The 22,234-nt window shown below is 36.6% G+C and overlaps 1 protein-coding gene across 2 annotated transcripts in view; it reads left to right on the top strand.

Moving 5' to 3' along the window:
- Nucleotides 1-2,592: 2,592 nt before the first annotated feature.
- The window catches only part of LOC121385617 (hemicentin-2-like), a 41,375-nt gene continuing 21,733 nt past the window's right edge, over nucleotides 2,593-22,234 (top strand). The window contains exons 1-6 of one of the 2 annotated variants that reach the window (XM_041516363.1): nucleotides 2,593-2,691; nucleotides 7,889-8,044; nucleotides 11,764-12,066; nucleotides 13,995-14,291; nucleotides 15,495-15,770; nucleotides 18,427-18,723. In XM_041516363.1, coding sequence (XP_041372297.1) covers nucleotides 7,963-8,044; nucleotides 11,764-12,066; nucleotides 13,995-14,291; nucleotides 15,495-15,770; nucleotides 18,427-18,723 — 1,255 coding nt within the window. In that variant the 5' untranslated portion in view covers nucleotides 2,593-2,691; nucleotides 7,889-7,962. Of the gene's footprint in view, nucleotides 2,692-7,888; nucleotides 8,049-11,763; nucleotides 12,067-13,994; nucleotides 14,292-15,494; nucleotides 15,771-18,426; nucleotides 18,724-22,234 lie in introns of those variants that run through there. The other variant, XM_041516364.1, reaches the window with a different exon arrangement.

Genomic DNA, 22,234 nt, shown 5'->3' with positions numbered 1-22,234 from the left:
AGAAATATCTATCAGCCAATCGAGTTACAAATATGTGTAAACCAGAAATGTATTCATGACTGCTGTTTATGATTAATTAAGATTTTAAAATGAAGCCCAGTTAATTTATGATATATGATTTTTTAAGGCAATAACTCTTTATGAGATGTTATAACTGTGTACTGAACGACGTTTTGCGTTTTTAGGGTTCCCTCAGAAAGTGTGTTAAAGCTACCCGTAAGCTACCCATCTGGAAATGTTATCACATATGAATAACATCTTCATATATGTACCTCTTCAAAAAACATAACTAGAATTTGTCACCCAAGATGGTACCGGTTGGTCACATTTTGGGTCCGAGCCCATGGACTATAGTAGCCTGTTTGCAAAAACAAATTTGTAGGAAAAAAGTAAAGGAAACATTTTGTTTTTTTTAGTTGTTTTGAATCAGTACACCTCATAGTGTCTCAGAAAAAAAAAATTCACCATGTCTGGGGCATGTTTTTTTATTTTTATTTTATATATATATATATATATATATATATATATATATATATCGGAATACCTCGCATATTTCCGTAAAACTGGCTTGGGCGAGATGGTCCAATTGACTCATGAGTAACGAAGTCGCCTTCAAATGTCGGATGAGATACATATTTGTAACTATTATTTATCACCGTTGAATAAACAAATAACAAACACACTGGTAGTCTGTATTTATAAATATTTATTAATTTAAAAAATCGTTCTTTATTATGCTGTTGTAGAATCTTTTGCGACGTATTGACAACGTTGAGAAAAGAATGAAAGTGCATGAAGCACAGGCGGAGGCCCTTTACCTTTTATTGTTGCAATCACTACATTACATTGATCTCTCCTGTATTTCAAGTTAAAAACAAAATATGCCGACGCTGATGCGTAGAGTAGCGATTAAAATGATTAAAGTAAACCGGCGAGGCCGAACTAGGCTCACCAATTGATTGGTGTTTCATGCAAGGTTCATTCAGCTCACGATTGTCGTAGTACTATTATCTGTACTAGAAAGATAATTACCGATAGGTGCTAAATAAACAACATGAGAAGCCGGCATATGATCTAGGATTAATTCGTTCCACTTCCGAATTTATATTAACTTACTTTGTGACTGACGTGAAAGGGTCAATGAAAAATTCGTAAATAAATATAAATTATTTTTTGTACTTCTTCGGATAGACTTAGTTGTTCGAGCTATATATGTTTAATTTTACAGTTCGGACTAATAAACTGGTTCGAGAGAAAGCTTCTGTTCGACCCTAGGGGTATTCGACCAATCAGCACCAAAATAAAAGAGTTTAATAGAGAGAGAAAATCGGGACATTGTTCTTGGTTCGAGAATACCGGTAGGTTCGACCGTTGGGCGTTCGAGCCAATGAGATTCTACTGTGTATATATATATATATATATATATATATATATATATATATATATATATATATATATATATATATATATATATATATATATATATATATATATATATATACAGCACTTTGAAATTAGGGCTTCAAAACCTATCTTAGATTCACTGAGATACGGGGTAGGAATAACATTAAACGGTTTCGGTTACTTGTAGTCGTTTTATGTCAATGAAAATTGGCAATCACTTATAAAAATAATTACCCTTTCAGGGCCGTACCCTGACCAAAATCCATGGGGGGGGGGGGGGGCACTAAATTTTATAAATAATTTTTAACATACTATAAAGATTAAACATTTCTATGCTATTACTGGAGATATATAAAAAAAAAGAAAAAAGGACAAGATTCTCGGGGGGGGGGCAGCTGCCCCCCCCCAGCCCCCCCCGGAGGGTACGGCCCTGCCTTTACTGTTGTCTGTAGAAGGACTTGATGTCATAATGTTATCATGAGCGGAACGGATAATTTTGTCATGGTTTCGAGCATGTCCGTCCCGGGTCCCGTGTCTGGATAGCCAGGGGCCTGATCCGGGACAGAAGTGTTATCATGATCAAATCAAACATGGAGCCCTGCCATTTTGGCGGGAAAAACAAAAATATTGTTTGGCTCCCACGGAAAGAAAATGAGTTACGTTTAGGGTTAGGGTTAAGAAAATCATACAGTAATGATAAGAGTAATTAATTTTGTCAAAAGAAAACTCTGCAAAATGTTTTTTTTATCATACCCGTTTAACCCTCTGGCAGAAACCCTGATAGCTAGATTAGCTATTTGCTTCTTTTTTTTCTTTTTTAAATTCTATTGCACAATTCAAACCATAGGCGTACATAATAGCTAAATAGGGTTGCAAACGAATCGCTACACATTTTTACATAGATTACAACCAATATTGTGGGTAAAATTATTGAAATATATGGTGAAAATGGTTCAGGCGAGCTCATTTTGCCCGAATCTCTTGTTTTTGCCCGAAATTGATGGGTTTTTCCTGCACTGAGGATGGGGGGGGGGGGGGGGGGGGGGATCAGTATGTAAAAAAACGAAACAACCCAACGTTAGTTTGGCGAGTCTTGTTGTTTAGTTCGTATTCGAATATTCGCTCGTCATTTCCATCACTACTAATAATCAATAAACGACTGTATTTAGTAGGACATTATTTTGTTATTTTTAATCGGATATGACGTCATGAAGCTAACAGTAGATGTTTGACATTGACAGGTGGATGTAGGCGTAAATGTCAAAAGATCAATTGTCGAAACTTGAGGTTTGTTTTTATGTTTTTGAACAACAATTTACAGTTTATAGTCCGTCCCATGACTCCCATCATCCTACAAAAATGTGGGTTTTTAAAAATAATTTCTGTTGTGGTTAAAACGTAAGAAGGAAAGTAAAAGTGTTTTGTAAATAACCAAATTTCCAATCTCTGAAACTGACAGACTATTTTTTGTGTGCAATCTGTTCAGAAATAAATAACTTGTAGTAGGGACATCGGACAATTTCAAATATGACATGAATAATAGCGATGGTTTACTGTACTGATAGAATACCTTTAAAAGAAATATTTTCAACAACAAAAATAATAAAAAGTTAGCGCTAAAATAAAAAAAATATATATCGTCGACGTCCCTAACAGCGTTATGCTTAAAATTCCGTTCACTTTGTTTTCTCGTGTTCTGTTCGCGCAGTCAACATCCGATTTGTTGTCATCAGCATGTCGTTCATTTATGAGGGTTTTTTTCACAGTTCAAAAACATTTTTATAAACAGTAAAGTTCAGAAAAGTAAGTATCTAAATACAAAACTTTACAAACCCCTAAAACCATTAATTTTACCAAGTCGTTTTTGTTTATTCCTTAAAATTACCGATATCGGGTCCACATGACTCGTAGAAATTAACTTAAAAAGGAGAAAGATGAATTAACAATCGGTGTGTGTCATAAGAATAAGAATAAGAATAATTTATTTGCATAACACCCGAATATGGGCAGAGCAAAAATAACAATATAATATACATTTATCTGCAGTAACAGTAACATAAATATACATTAATTACATGAACAAACATCTGAATCAACAAATACATATGTAATTTAAGCCATATTACTAGTGATATTAATATTTAGGTAAAAGCAAATATTGTCAGAAGTGTAGAGCCATAAAAAACCATCAACTATGGCGTTTGTGAATTATTTTTCACGAATCCACACACCCTCGGACATTCTCCATTAGTTTATACAGATGTGAAATGCAAACAATTTGAAATTACTTCCAACTCATATGCTTTCACGCAACTTAAAGCATCTCTTTACAAAATTGCAAATGATAGGGCATAATTCCGGAATATTGTTGCGTGGACCTCACACCTGCCAGATCAACAAGGCCAAAACATTTAACTTTTATGATTTTTAAGACCCCTATTGTTAGATTTTGTTTTTAATTATTATATTCGATCTGCAAAAGATATACAACATTTTTGTGCCTCTGTTGTAGTGAATAGTATTCATAATCCATTCATAACCATTGTAAATAGTTTTGATTGTATAAATTGTGTTAATTATGAATAAATTCATTAAAAATAGAGAGATATTTTACAAACTATTCACTGGTATAAATGTAATGCCTGTCAGTATTGACATCAAGTATAACTCCGTTTAGCACATTGAGTGGAATTAAAAAAAAATGTAAACCTTATTTGAGCCTTTACCATATAAATATTTCCACTAAATTGTCATTAAAGGTTGACTAAACTCCAACAAGAGCCTTACGTGTTGGAAAGATGCATACCCGGACCACCGACACATACTGACACTTTAACAAATGAAAAACGAGTAATTTTAGAATTAATAAAAAACCGTGATTATTCCTGCTAACTGGGGTCAGCCATTTTGTTTCGTTTTTGTGACGTCCGGTGGTGTAGCTTGGGGCGAAGTGACGTCAGCTCAGGTCCAACTTGTCTAGTATGCACAGTGTAAACAAATGCTCTAATTTACGACAAGGCGCTTCGCTTTCATCAACCTGACTTGTAAAACAACATAAATGACTTGATAGTATAATAAACTATTTAACTAAATATATTTCAATTTGCATCAATATAACGAAATGGAGTTATAGTATTTTTTTCTTTTAAATAATCCGAAGAAAAAATGCATATTATTAGGCCTATTGGTAGGATACGTTCGAGCAAAAATGACCACTCACGATACCAAAGTGATAATTTTCTTTTCTCTGGGACTACGTAATTGGTAAGTTTTGTGATTTTAGATGGGAAAGTCTACTTAATCAAGGGTTTTACAGAATTACTTACAGTAATAAAGCTGGTAAAGTCCATTACGATTTGAAGTTATCACACAATACCCTGTGATCTTAATAAAAGAGGCACGTCTTTTTAGTGTGTCTAGACACAGTGTCTAGGGACCGTCTAAATATACACCTGCCAATCAAGAACCACAGGTACAGGCCACGGAAAGAAAAGACCAATTAAGCCAAACACTCCGACTATTATTTCAGTACGCGGGTTAATTTATATACAAAATATAATACAGTTATTTCAACATGTTGCTGTGTTACTGGGATAGATATTATTACAGAATATTGCGATGCATTTGCAAAAATCAGGTATGTTTTGTTTCTTCAGTTCGAAGACTAATTCCTGACGTGACACGTTAGGTATTACGTAACCACCAGCTCGCCAGAGGGCATATTCACTGGGATGGTACAAAATGGCTGCGTCCGTTATATATAATAGCCGTCACATTTAACCGTTTTATTAATTAACTATACAAGTATACTTGTTGATATTAAGCAATAATGTGAATTATTTATCGTTGAATATGCACACCCGTCCAAAAGCCTTGCTTTAGCATTCCTTTAAAATAACCCCAATTTTTGTTCTAAGTGAAAAACAAAGGACCATTCATTTGCCTTGTAGTTCATCCCATCATTCAGATTCTATACAACTGTTTTTTGTAAATAATTTCAGTTTGGTTTGATAAAAGTGTTTTAGAAATAACAAACAATTAGTAGTTTTGTGTGCAACGTACAAATCAATCGGCTCAGAAATAAATAATTTGTAATAAATTCCATAGCATGAAAAATTGCGTTTTCTGTGGAACGGACTATACATGTGTAAGTATAATATTATGTTAGGAGCCTACACGAAACCAAAATCTTGCTGTTGATAGTGTTGCTCATGTCTGTATAATTCATATACGGAAATAAATGATTGATTGATTGATTGATTGATTGATTGATTGAACTAATCTGTAGCCTAGTTGGGGCGAGATGTAGCCCAGTGGTAAAGCACTCGCTTGATGCACAGTTGGTTTGGGATCGATCCTCTTCGGTGGGCCCATTGGGCTATTTGTTGTTCCAGCCAGTGCACCACAACTGGTATATCAAAGGCCATGGTATGTGCTATCCTGTCTGTGGGATGGTGCATATAAAAGATCCCTTGCTACTAATGGAAACATTTAGCGGGTTTCCTCTCTAAGACTATATTTCAAAATTACCAAATGTTTGACATCCAATAGCCGATGATTAATAAATCAATAAAAAAAGGCATTCCATGTGGGACCGACTATAATTAGATAGTATATAATACATATATAACAATAAACCAAGGAGGTGAAGGGTTTTAGGACTGCACACAAGCACATTTTAAAATGCTCAGAAAATCCACTGTTGACAGATACAAAAAAATAAAAAATTGTAGGGACAGGTAATATTTTGGTCAGTTGGATATTTCTGCAGAAGTGTTTTTTAATGTAAATTGCAAGTTAATATAATTTTGACCACGCCTATCTTGCCACCGTTCTATGAGTAATAAAACTACTTGACCAATTCCCAGCAAATTTTGTTTGAAGCTTCTTTGGCACATGCAGCCATAATGCATGGCACCATACTAAAAAATTTGGCAGATTTTTTGGACAAAATTAATTACTCTTATTATTTCTGTATGAATTTCTTAACTCTAATCCTAAACTTAACCCATTTTCTTTCTGGGTGAGGCCCCCCTCATACCCCCTGCTAACTGGTTGCATTCAATTCCATGTACCATATCCAAAAATTTCTTTTTGGCAGAAACATTGATATGGAAAAACAAATTTGTGAATTTGGTCATGCTGACCCCCCCCCCCCCCCCCCTCCCAGGGGCCTGAGAGTACAGCCCAGAAGGAGCAAATTAAGACTTAAAAAAACAAAACAATCTTCTTCTCTACTTCCAGAAATGATATATAACCAGGTGGTCTACATAGATTTAAAGGTCAACAGATGATTGATCTAATTTGTTAATGTCATTAATGTTGGGTCCCGCGTTTGTTCCTTGGGTGGGGGTGAAGTTTACTATAGTTGTATACACAAATGCATTTAAAACTCTTCTTTTCTATTTTTCCTTCAGACTTTTATCCTAAACTACTTTACTAATCCCAAGCAAATTTTGTTTTAAATTTCCTTGGCACATGCAGAAACACATTTGTGAATTTGGTCATTCTTACCACCTCCCAGAGGTATGAAGGGTGCATGGGGCCCAAAAGGGGAAGAAACGAAGACAATTTTTAAAAATGTTTTCTTCCCTAAATCCGAGTGTAAGGATTCTTGTATTGCCTGGGCAAGAGCGAGTGTAGTACATGAGTACTGACACGAGTTTCGTAAACATTTCTTTATTATCCACATTATCCATAATATTAATATTATTTCTATGAATAACAAGGACCATGTCAAAACCTTTCAAACGTTACTAGAAGGAAAGAAAGAAAGAAATGTTTTATTTAACGATGCACTCAACATATTTTATTTACGGTTATATGGAAAGAAAGAAAAAAATGTTTTATTTAACGATGCACTCAACATATTTTATTTACAGTTATATGGCGTCAGATATATGGTTATGGACCACACAGATTTTGAGAGGAAACCCACTGTCGCCACTACATGGGCTACTCTTTCTGATTAGCAGCCAGGGATCTTTTATTTGCGCTTCCCACAGGCAAGATAGCACAAATCATGGCCTTTGTTGAACCAGTTATGTATCACTGGTCGGTGCAAGTGGTTTACACCTACCCATTGAGCCTTGCGGAACACTCACTCAGGGTTTGAAGTTGGTATTTAGATTAAAAATCCCATGCCTCGACTGGGATCCGAACCCAGTACCTACCAGCCTGTAGACCGATGGCCTAACCACGACACCACTGAGGCCGGTTTACTAGAAGGAGACAATTAAATGACTCCATTTTGCCATTACACAGAGCAAAGACTGGGTAAGTCGCCTTATGTTATGACGTTGGTCCCCAAAATTATGTCATTTGTTGTGCATATGAAATTGTTATAACATACGTGTGTCATACTGGTTCTATTTCCCTGTATACATTTATATTGTTCACACGCTTTATTAAAACAAAACAGTAGAAAGTGACCAAAAAATCCTGCTTCATGCAGTGCTGTAAATTTGTTCTTGTTTTCTTTCAGGATATCAAAACCAGCAGTGCATACACTATGACTCATGGTTATACTTGAAGAACAGGATTCTGTGTGATACGTCCATGGGGGTCTTGCCGTCTTGTGTCTGTGTCACTTCAGTCTGCCTATCAAGCCTTCTAATATTCAGCCTTGTTCAAACAGGAAGAAAGTATTTTTTAATATAAGTTTATCAATCAGAATGAATGAGTTTGTTTTGTTTAACGATACCACTAGTGCACTTTAATTAATTAATCATCCGCTGTTGGATGTAAAACATTTGGTAATTCTGATAAGTAGTCATCAGAGGAATCCAGCTACATTTCTCCAAATACAGCAAGAGATCTTTTATATACACTTTCCCACACGTATATAAGAAATGAATGCAATAATTGTTTCATTCATGTATGAAAAAAAAAAAAATGGGAGCATGAACTATATGACTGTGTAAAGGGTCACACTTGCCACGTACATACACTACATACACATACACACACACTACATACACATACACACACACATACACAACATACTACATACACATACACACACACACTACATACACATACACATACACAACACACTACATACACATACACACACACACTACATACACATACACTACATACACATACACATACACAACACACTACATACACATACACACACACACACTACATACACATACACAACACTACATAACCATACACACCACACTGCACATGCTTACACACACACACTACATACACATACACTACATACACACACTACATACACATACATACACATACATACACACACTACATACACATACATACACATACACAACACACTACATACACATACACAACACACTACATACACAAACATACACAAACAATGTACACACTACATACACACTACATACATATACATACACATACACACACTACATACACATACACATACACATAAACACACTACATACACATATGCAACATACTACATACACATTCACAACACTACATACACATACACACACACTACATATACATACACATACACACTACATACACATACACAACACACTACATATGATACACATACACAACACACTACATATGATACACATACACAACACACTACATATGCATTCACAACACACTACATACACATACACACTACATACACATACACACTACATACACATACACATACACACTACATACACATACACATACACTACATACACATACACACACTACATACACATACACACACTACATACAACACACTACATACACATACACACACTACATACACATACACACACTACATACACATACACACACTACATACAACACACTACATACACATACACACCACACTGACACACACACTACATGTACACTACACACACACACTACATAGACACACACACACTACATACACATACATACATACACATACACTTACACACTACATACACATACACAACACACTACATACACATACACACACTACATACACATACATACACAAACACAATGTACACACACTACATACATACATACACATACTACACACATACACTACATACACATACATAAACTACATACACATACACACACTACATACACATACACACACTACATACACATACACACACACACTACATAATATACAAGTACACACACTACATACACATACACAACATACTACATACACATTCACAACACACTACATACACATACATACACTACATACACATACACACACTACACACACACACACACACTACATACACATACACACACACACTACATAATATACACATACACACACTACATACACAACATACTACATACACATTCATAACACACTACATACACATACATTCACTACATACACATACACACACACACTACATACACATACACACATACTACATATACATACACAACACACTACATACACATACACATACACAACACTACATACACATTCACAACACACTACATACACATACACACACACTACATACACATACACACACACTACATACACATACACATACACACACTACATACACATACACAACACACTACATACACACACACACACTACATACACATACATACACTACAGGGTGTATACTACCAAATCAAATCCCATAGACGACAATAGTAACATATACGGCTAAAACTCCTACCTGCAACGTATCAACCGACATAAACGCCACGGATATAAATACTACCACCCCTTACACTTAAAGTGAATCAGAAAAAAATGGGGGTCAAGCTGCTCGTTTCTGAGATAACGGGTAGCGTCTATGACTACCCTAGTTTCGCACAAAATTTGAGTACTTTTTTTTACAGGTACCCCATACATGTTTCAAGCACAAGGCTACTTGACACATTGGTACTAGATGAAATAAAATTGCACATTTATTTTACCCAGATGAAACTATTATTTTTTACAACCAACACACTAACATTTATAACCAATCACAGGACTTGTGGTGTTCACTTCTCTATCAAAAGTTCGGTGCACCTCGAACTTTGACCCAGACGGAAGTTATTTGGTATAGTACTACCTACATACACATACACATACACATAATGCATACACATACACAACACACTACATACACATACATACACTACATACACACACACACACACACTACATACACACACTACATACACATACACACACTACATACACTATATACACATACACAGATTACATACACATACACACACTACATACACATACACATACACAACACACTACATACACATACACACACTCATACACATACACACACTCATACACACACTACATACACAACACTACATACACAACACTACATACACAACACACTACATACACATTCACAACACACTACATACACATACACACACTACATACACATATACACATACACACACTACATACACATACACACACACTACATACACACTGCATACACATACACAACACACTACATACACACACTACATACACATACACACACTACATACACATACTACATACACATGCACACACTGCATACACATACACAACACACTACATACACATATATACAATACATACACACACACACTACATACACATACATACACACACACTACATACACATACTCACACTACATACACATACACACTACATACACATACACAACATACACCATACACATACATACACTACATACACACACACTACATACACATACACACACTACATACACATACACACACTACATACACATACACACACTACATACACATACACACACTACATACACGTACACAACATACTACATACACATACACAACACACTACATACACATACACACACTCATACACACACACACTACATACACACACTCATACACACACACACACACTACATACACATACACACTACACTACATACACACATACACTACATACACACACACACATTACATACATTACATTCACACATTACACACACACTACATACACATACACACACTCATACACACACACACACACACTACATACACATACACACTACACTACATACACAAACACATACACTACATACACAAACACTACATACACACATACATTACATACACACACCCACATACACACACATTACATACACATGTAATGATTACACTCACACATTATACACACACACACACACACATTACATACATTACATTCACACATTACACACACACTACATACACACACACACAAACACACCACACGTGCACTCACACACACTACACACACAAACACACATGTACTTGCTCACACACACACACAGCAGTGATGCACCCATTCTATTATGAACAGTTGTGTTTATAAGTCAGTTTTACGGTTGCAGGTTCCCGCTTGTCAATCCGAAGAGTTGTTCCACTAGAAGGCAGGGAACTGACACTGGCATGCATACTGAGAGACCCGACTGAATTCCCCACCTACATGGAATGGCGGATAAATCGCGACCCTCTCATCGTCCTCAAGAGGAACATGACGTACGCCTACAAGAGGAGGAGCAGGTTCGTGGCGGGAATCGAGTACAAATTCGTACCGCACGCCGACATGAACACCATCCCGCCCACACTGTACGAGTGCATCGCGGTGATCAGTGGCAAAACCACCGCCACCAACTACGAGCTCCAAGTAGCGAGTACGTATATAGTGTACAAATCTCAACCGGTGACAAACTACCCAGTAGACATAGCGAGTAGGTATGTAGTGTACAAGTCTCAACCTGTCACAAACTACTGAGTAGACATAGCGAGTAGGTATGTAGTGTACAAGTCTCAACCGGTGACAAACTACCCAGTAGACATAGCGAGTAGGTATGTAGTGTACAAGTCTCAACCGGTGACAAACTACTGAGTAGACATAGCGAGTACGTATATGGTGTACAAATCTCAACCGGTGACAAACTACCCAGTAGACATAGCGAGTAGGTATGTAGTGTACAAGTCTCAACCGGTGACAAACTACCGAGTAGACATAGCAAGTAGGTATATAGTGTACAAGCCTCAACCGGTGACAAACTACCAAGTAGACATAGCGAGTAGGTATATAGTGTACAAGTCTCAACCTGTCGTAAACTACCAAGTAGACATAGCGAGTAGGTATATAGTGTACAAGTCTCAACCGGTGACAAACTACCAAGTAGACATAGTGAGTAGGTATATAGTATACAAGTTTCAACCGGTGACAAACTACCAAGTAGACATAGCGAGTAGGTATATAGCGTACAAGTCTCAACTGGTCACAAACTACCAAGTAGACAGCAAGTAGGTATATAGTGTACAAGTCTCAACCGGTCACAAGCTACTAAGTAGACATAGCGAGTAGGTATATAGTGTACAAGTCTCAACCTGTCACAAACTACCAAGTAGACATAGCGAGTAGGTAGGTATATAGGGTACAAGTCTCAGCCTGTGACAAACTACCAAGTAGACATAGCGAGTAGGTATATAGTGTACAAGTCTCAACCTGTCACACACTACCAAGTAGACATAGCGAGTAGGTATATAGTGTACAAGTCTCAACCGGTCACAAGCTACTAAGTAGACATAGCGAGTAGGTATATAGTGTACAAGTCTCAACCTGTCACAAACTACCAAGTAGACATAGCGAGTAGGTAGGTATATAGTGTACAAGTCTCAACCTGTCACAAACTACCAAGTAGACATAGCGAGTAGGTATATAGTGTACAAGTCTCAACCTGTCACAAACTACCAAGTAGACATAGCGAGTAGGTATATAGTGTACAAGTCTCAACCTGTCACAAACTACCAAGTAGACATAGCGAGTAGGTATATAGTGTACAAGTCTCAACCTGTCACAAACTACCAAGTAGACATAGCGAGTAGGTATATACATGTAGTATACAAGTCTCAGCCTGTCACACACTACCAAGTAGACATAGCGAGTAGGTATATAGTATACAAGTCTGTCACAAAGTACTAACATTTTCTGATTTACAATATTTATTTATTTTTATTTTTATTATTATTATTATTATTATTATATTTTTAAAAAACACCAATCATTTACCATAAATTATTTCACTTGCTAAAGCTCGTTATGACTGAAAATTATATCACTTGGGACATAAACATGATACAAAATGGTAGCGAAGGCCATGGTACATTCTGTCTGTGGAATGGTGGATATAAAAGATCTCTTGCTATTAATGAATGTAGTGGGTTTCCTCTGTAAGACTGTGAAAAATACCAAATGTTTGACATCCAATAGCCAATGATTAATAAATCATTGTGCTCTAGTGATGTCGTTAATTCATAAACTTGGGCTATTTCTTGCTCCTTCCAGTGCACCACGACTGGTACATCAAAGGCCATGGTATGTGCTATCCTGTCTATGGGATGGTGCATATAAAAGATCCCTTGCTGCTAATCGAAAAGAGTAGCCCATGAAGTGGTGACAGTGGGTTTCTTCCCTCAATATCTGTGTGGTCCTTAATCATATGTCCGACCCCATATAACCATAAATAAAATGTGTTGAGTGCGTCGTTAAATAAAACATTTCCTTCCTTCTTAAACTTGATTTTTTTTATTATAATTTTTTTACCAGTCGTGCCCTCTGATCCGAAGATCACGTCATCGAACGTGGTGCGTGCCGGCCAGCCGCTGATCTTCACCTGTAGGTCTGACCGCGGCCAGCCGCAGCCCGAATTGAGCTGGCAGATCGGATCGGTGTTGTACCCCGGGCATCAGAGCGCGGTGCCTGACGTTCACAGGACGATGTCGGCGACAAACTCACTGGCCATAACGCTAGGCCCCAACGACCACAACAAGACTCTCACCTGTCACTGGGAGTACAAGTTCGAGGACAGGAAGAGATCTGACTCACAGCTTCTATACGTACAGTGTGAGTGCCGGCTTGTTTCTTTGATCATTTATTTATTTATTTATTTATACAGTGAATTATTAACCTGTGTAAACCAGACCCTGAGCAAAGCAGAATCCTATCAAAAGCATGTAGTGTGTGTGAGTCTGTGTGTAAGATCAAGTATGCAAATGTACACCTTTTTGGCTTTTGTTGTGAATGTACACATTAAACCCTTTGACCTGGCCTAATGAAAAAATGTAGCAGGTTTCCTCTCTAAGACTATATGTCTAAATTACCAAATATTTGACATCCAATAACCTATGATTAATAAATCAGTGTGCTCTAGTGGTGTCGTTAAACAAAACAAACTGCCATTGAGATACTGCATATAAAAGATTCCTTGCTACTAATGGAAAAATGTAGCGGGTTTCCTCTCAAAGACTATATGTGTAAATTACCAAATGTTTGACATGCAATAGCCGATGATTAATAAATCAATGTACTCTAGTGGTGTTGTTAAACAAAACAAACTTTTAACCTTTTCTTACATTTAAAAAATCTGTATATTAATACAAACTGTTAATTAGTTTTGAACCGAGTGAGCAACTGCCAACACAGCTAGCTCTTTCTTAATTAATTTACGAATCCTGCCAATTGACGCTTGGAGTTTTTAAATATTATATACCCAGTATACCTACCAGTCTCAAGACTCATGGTTTAACCACTACACCACTATTGGTTGGTTGGTTGGTTGGTTGGGTTTTTCGTCTATTAATTACGCACTATATACAGAGGATACTCTCCTCATGTCTTGTAATATCATAATTTATCAGCACGAGATTTTATCAACGAGTGCTGTTAAATTATGATATCACAAGACACGAAGGGGGTATTCTTTTTATCATCCGTTATCATTATTTTCATTTGCGACAGTTGTAAACAATGTCAGTAATGTGGATTGAATGTCAGCAGTAGACACGTTAAGTAGCAGAACGGCAGTGGTGTGACGTCTCTAATGGTAGGTTTAGCGCTGAAACATACACAGTGATCGACGTAACAAAACATTGTCTTGTGATTAAAATTTGACCCATCAAGGTTACGGAGATATCGCAAATTATAGTGCCAGCAATATCTCCTACAAAAGCCTTTAAATTTATTTCTTTTATCTATTAATTCCATTTATTTATTTATTTTTATTCTTCATAATTAAACAAAACATTTTTTTTTTTTATCCGATCGTAGATGTTCCGATAGTGACGGTGCCCGTGCCAACTCACCGATTCCTCCTGCATGAACAGGCGTCTATCGCGTGCCACGTACGAGCGGTGCCGCCTGCGCATGTTGTGTGGAAGAAACAAGGAATCCTTATCCAGCTGAATGACCGCAGATATTCCAACACACCTGATACGACGTTGACCTTCAATAATGTGACGACCGCTGATAATGGAGCTTATGTCTGCCATGCGACAAATACACTAGGAACTACCAGAAGCAAACAGATCAGCATAATTGTCATATGTAAGTATATAAAGGAAAGGAAATTGGTTTAGCATATTGTACAGAGGCAAATCTGCGGGGGATAGGTGGGCAGGGGCCCTGGTCCCCCTAAATTTTGTGAGTTATAATTTTATTATATATTAATTAAAAAAAAAAATTATGATCCCCCTCCAAACCCCAAACCTCCCCCAAAGTTCCCTTGGCATTCTGCCTCAAGTCATTGCCTCCCCCCCCCCCCCCCCAATGGATTTTATGGATCTGCCACTGTTGTAAACTGTCTACTTGCGTCTCGCATCGTTCTTGTAATATGATAGAGAGAGCTGGGGAGAGGGAAGGAGGGAGAAATGGGTAGAGACAGAGAGCTAGAAAAGCAACGGTAAGTACTGCTTTCTCTCCATTAATAATCTTAATCTTAAATTATGAAGTCCCCAAAAAAGTGAAAATTATCACGTGGGTTGTTGTTTTTTTCTCCATCGTAGCATACCAACAGGCCTAATAATTAGATACATTTTCCCTTTGGATTATTTAACAGAGTATACTATAACCCCATTTTGTTCCGTTAAAGCAACTTGAAATATATTTAGTTAAATAGTTTATTATATTATCATGTCATTTATGTTGTTTTACAAGTCAGGGTGATCAAAGAGAAGTGCCTTGTTGAAAATTACTGCTTTTTGTGTTTACACTGTGCATACAGGAGTTGGTCAGGAGCTGACGTCACTTCGCACCAATCTAGCTATACCGGACGCTTCGAAAATAAATTAAAATGGCTGCCCCCAGTTAGCAGGAACAATCACGTTGTTTTATTGACACTAAAATTACGCATTTTTCATTTGCTAAAGTGTCAGTATGTGTTGCTGGTCCGGGTATGCATCTTTCCAACACATAAGGCTCTTGTTTTAGTTTACTCTCCCTTTAATAAAGTCAGATCATAAAACAACAGTACTGCTTTCTCTCCATTAATAATCTTGATGTTTATTATCTTCATGTTATAATCTGAATGTAATAATCTTATTGTAATAATCTTTAATGTAATAATCTTTAATGTAATAATTTTATTGTGATAATCTTAATGTAATAATCTTAATAAAGTCAGATCATAAAACAACAGTACTGGTTTCTCTCCATTAATAATCTTATGTTTATTATCTTAATGTTATAATTTGAATGTTATAATTTGAATGTGATAATCTTATTGTAATAATCTTTAATGTAATAATCTTTAATGTAATAATTTTATTGTGATAATCTTAATGTAATAATCTTAATAAAGTCAGATCATAAAACAACAGTACTGGTTTCTCTCCATTAATAATCTTATGTTTATTATCTTAATGTTATAATTTGAATGTTATAATTTGAATGTAATAATCTTATTGTAATAATCTTTAAAGTAATAATCTCAATGATTTCAGATCATAAAAGAACAGTACTGCATTCTTTACGTTAATAATCTTAATCTTACCTGGACCACCAACGCATATTGACACTTTACTATTTTGTTTCTTGTTCGTCGTATCTGGTACTCTAGCACGGGAGGAAGTGACGTCGTCTCCTACAAACAGTGTTAACAAATGCAGTAATTTACGACAATTAGACGCCTTCATCAACCTGATTTGTAAAACAACATAAATGACTTGATAATATAATAAACTATTTAACTAAATATATTTCAATTTGCATTAACAGAACGAAATGGGGTTAACGTTATAGCATTTTTCTCTTAAAAAATCCAAAGAAAAAAATGCATACTATTAGGCCTATTGGTAGGATACGTTGGAGCATAAGCGATCACCTATGATACCCAAGTAATAATTTTCTTTTCTTTGGGACTACGTAATTGATCAGTTCAGTGATTTTAGATGGGGAAAGTCTACTTAAGAGTTTTACAGAATTATTTACAGTAATAAAGCATGACGGGTGATAATGTCCATTACCATTTTAGGGGTGGCTGGTTATTTCACAATACCCTGTGATGTTAATAATACTGGTACCATTTTTTTGGTCTAGGTGGCAGTAATTAATTGCCTTGTCTGGTTACCTACCATACATGTATATATATCTGCCAATCAGGAATCAATGGTGCAGGCTACTAAAAAGAATAGACCAATTAACTAAGAAAATATTCTGTTTATCATTTCAGGACGTAGGTTATTTCATGGACAAACATGATACAATTATTTCAACTTGTTTTGTAGCCACTTTAACAATGGTGGTTTATTTTGTATTGAAAAATAATATACACTTATTGCTAGCTTACTGGGGTGGATATTATTACGGAACATTGCGATGCATGCCTGTTTTATCATCCCACCAAAATCAGGCACATTTGTTTCTTCAGTTCTAAGACTAATTCTTGATGTGACGCGGTAAGTATTATGTAACTACCATCTCGTCAGACAGCATATTCACTGGGATGGAACAAGATGGCAGCATCCATTATAATATATCAGACATATAGCTGTCACATTTAACCGTTTTATTAATTAAATACACCAATATACATTTATACTTGTTGATATTAAGCAATGTGAATTATATATTGTTGAATATGCCTACCAGTCCAATAGCCTTGCTTAAGCAGTACTTTAATGTTATAATTTTAATGTAATCATCTAAGCTTAAATGTAATTATCTTAATGTTGCAGTTGTTTAATGAGTACATTTTCATTGACAGATCGTCCAATACTTTCAATTGCACCCAAGATGACGCTCATCAATGAAGGTCTGACAGTACAACTGATGTGTATCATCGACGCATATCCTCCCTCAACAAGATTGGTGTGGAAAAAATACGTAAATTTTGAGTGGAACATAGTAGAGTGTTTTGGTCGATTCTCCTGTGGGTCGTTAAAATCTCCCAGCATGATGACCATAAAACCCGTGCATCGCGATGATGCAGCGGAGTATGCCTGCGAAGTACACAACGAAATCAACAGAACTCTGAGCTCACTAGTTCCGGTGATTGTTACGTGTGAGTATTCAGATCCATAGGCGTCATATGAATGCTGATTATCTTTGTTTATACGTCATTGTGTTAGTTGTCTAAATATTTTTCCAGCACAAAAGACACTTCCTTTTCTTTGTAAGGTGTTGGTACGCCGAAACAGCGCTTTCCTCGAAAATCCTTTGCGAAAAATATAAAGTACATACAAAATTTCATCATGTATGGATCCATTAAAATAGCGGCTAGGTGTTTGTCGATACGGAGATGCGAGCAATTCATATTCAAGCTGTGATACCATGTGTTAACCGGGCTGGATGTAGCCCAGTGGTCGCTTGATGTGTGGTCGGTTTGAGATCGATCCCCGTCGGTGGGCCCATTGGGCTATTTCTTACTCCAGCCAGTGCATCACAACTGGCATATCAAAGGCCGTGGTATGTGTTATCCTGTCTGTGGGATAGTGCATATAAAAGATCTCTTGCTGCTAATCGAAAAGAGTAGCCCATGAAGTGGCGACAGTGGGTTTCCTCAATATCTTTGTGGTCCTTAACCATATGTCTGACGCCATGTAACCGTAATTAAAATGTGTTGAGTGCATAGTGAAATAAAACATTTCCTTCCATGTGTTAACCTGTTGGTCACCCTAGCTTGCTGGATTTTGCGATAATGTTTATTTATGAATAGTAAATGAAGTTATTTGGGTGAACTATTTGTGGACATGTAATTTATTGTCTAATCTTTACGTTTTCGAAAAATGAAGCAGTCATTATGCAACTTTGAGACTGCTCCTTAGGGAGCCAGCTGAAGTAAAAGTTAGGGAGGGGTATCATAAAACAGTAAATTTGCACTTAGGGAGCCAACTTAGGTAAAAGTTGTGGAGGGTTATTATAAAACAGTAAATTAGCACTTAGGGAGCCAACTGATCGAGGTAAAAGTTAGGGAGGGTTATCATAAAACAGTAAATTAGCACTTAGGGAGCCAACTTAGGTAAAAGTTGTGGAGGGTTATCATAAAACAGTAAATTGGCACTTCTGGAGCCAGCTACGGTAAAAGTTGGGGAGGGTTATCAAAAGACAGTAAATTGGTACTTGTGAGCCAGCTACGGTAAAAGTTGGGGAGGGTTGCGGGGAAAGGTCTTCATACACCCCTGTAAATATGAAAATCACCATTCATTAAAAGCTCAACAATGACATTGAGATAAAATGTTGTGAACATTACTGTTAAGTATATTGACGTTCAAAGATTTGAAAATGTAGAGACTGAACTCTGTGTGCTACCACCATTAAGATGTTTAGCACTAAACCAAGTAACATCTGGCTGAGTCGTAGTTCGAGGTGCACCTAAGTTTTAATAGAGCCGTTAATAAGTACTGTCAGTCCTGCCATTGTGATAGAATGTTGGTTCATCTGGCCAGAAAATTCCTGTCATTTAAAGCCGCACACCCTAGTTCCATCCAGCGAAAATAAATTATAATTTGGTTAATCTACAAACCTGTAACACACTTAGATCACGTTTTTATCAAATGGAGTGAAAAAGCAGGTTTTATATCGATAAATACCATGGGAATCCCCATGTCCCAATTGCTTGAAATAATTTTGAAAGTTAGTATTCTGATGTCACCGGCAGATGTCGATCAAAGCACAACAATGCCTACGTCACGACAAATTTCACAGACTTGGGGTGCGTTTCTTTCACCTCTCCTGGACATGTTCCAACTGTTCTGTCCTGGTTGTATCCCCTCTCCAGATATCGTAAGACTTAGCAAAATTATTGGTTTTAAGGGTTTGTAACGTTTTGTATTGAGACACTTACTTGTCTGAACTTTATTGTTACTTAAAATGTTCACAAACTGTGAAGAAAAATCTCACAAATGAACAATAACAAATCGGATGTTGATTGCGCGAACCGTGCATGAGAAAACAAACCGAACCAAAATGATAACGGTCACGTGATATACCAACGTCTGTGACATTGAAATGGAAATATCCCCTCTAAAAATAGATTAGACCTTGTTTGCTCAACGTTTTTTTCTCAGACGTGCGTGTGATTTTATGAAATACGAAAAATGCATTTTGTGGTATTACAAAAACCAGGAAAAGAAAGAAAGAAATGTTTTATTTAACGACACACTCAACACATGTTATTTACGGTTATATGGCGTCAGACATATGGTTAAGGACCACACAGATTTTGAGAGGAAACCTGCTGTCACCACTACATGGGCTACTCTTTCCGATTAGCAGCAAGGGATCTTTTATTTGCGCTTCCCACAGGCAGGATAGCACAAACCATGGCCTTTGTTGAACCAGTTATGGATCACTGGTTGGTGCAAGTGGTTTACACCTACCCATTGAGCCTTGCGGAGCACTCACTCAGGGTTTGGAGTCGGTATCTGGTTTAAAAATCCCATGCCTCGACTGGGATCCGAACCCAGTACCTACCAGCCTGTAGACCGATGGCCTAACCGCGACACCACCGAGGCCGGTCAAAAACCAGGATTACCAAAAAACACTTCAGGTGAATGGAAATGTATATTCTAAATAATAAACAGTAAGTAAAGTGCAATTTTATTTGTGAAAAAAATGGGTTTAATAGCGAAAAACAACACTGTAATGGTTAACAACTAGCTGTAACTAGGGTGTGTCCCTTTAAGTTGGACTAGTGTCAATGCAGTGTTCGAGATTAAAAACTTTGGGCAGTATCCCAGTTGGATACTAACCTTTCAAAATCTGGTATCCCACCTGAGAATTTAGTATTATATGTTATCCCAGTGGGATACTGGGTTCTTGTAGTCTGGTATCCAAAATTAAATTCTGGTATCCCCGGGATATTGGGTACCGTTAATCTTGAACACTGCAATGTACCCACTACCATTGACATAATGAGATAAAAAAGTTAAATAAGATTAATTAATGTTTTTTATTTATGTACAAGTATTATTGGCATTAACATGAGCAAACAATGTAGGATAGAACAAGTGCTAGAACATGGCTATGCATACATCTAACTGGAAGTCGTCCCCCCCCCCCCCCCCCCCCCCCCCCCGAATAATTAATATGTCCCTTTTATTTTAAAAGTGCCATTTTTGTCTTGACTAGAAAAATTATAAATTACTATACACTAAATTTATTTTACTATTTTCTCGCTATATATATTTAGGTTTGACAGTACGGCCTTGCAGAAAGAAATATCTCTACCTGTTTTCTATGTAGACTAACAGTGTTCTGACATTCTTCCTCGTTAATTTAGATTTTTCCTTCTCCAGACACTGTTTAGGTAATATAATGTTAATTAAGCATAATAATATATTCTTTTTTTTTTTTAATATCTTCATGATTTAGCAATATATTTCTTATGTCTGGCTTAATTTTGTAGAAAACAACTGAAGATAGGGATATATTGCATTTTGAAACAAAATAATTATATTTATCGGAAAATAAGAGTGTTAGATTTGTGAAAATTGGTGTACGTGGTAGTTGTATCCATACATGTTATAATATGATACTTTTGCATTTATGAATCAATTGAGCAAAACAGAACA

Source organism: Gigantopelta aegis, chromosome 11, assembly GCF_016097555.1.
Source record: "Gigantopelta aegis isolate Gae_Host chromosome 11, Gae_host_genome, whole genome shotgun sequence".
Classification (NCBI taxonomy): Eukaryota; Metazoa; Mollusca; class Gastropoda; order Neomphalida; family Peltospiridae; genus Gigantopelta; species Gigantopelta aegis.
Note: the sequence above shows the minus strand (reverse complement) of the source record. Positions and strands in the feature narration are given on the sequence as shown.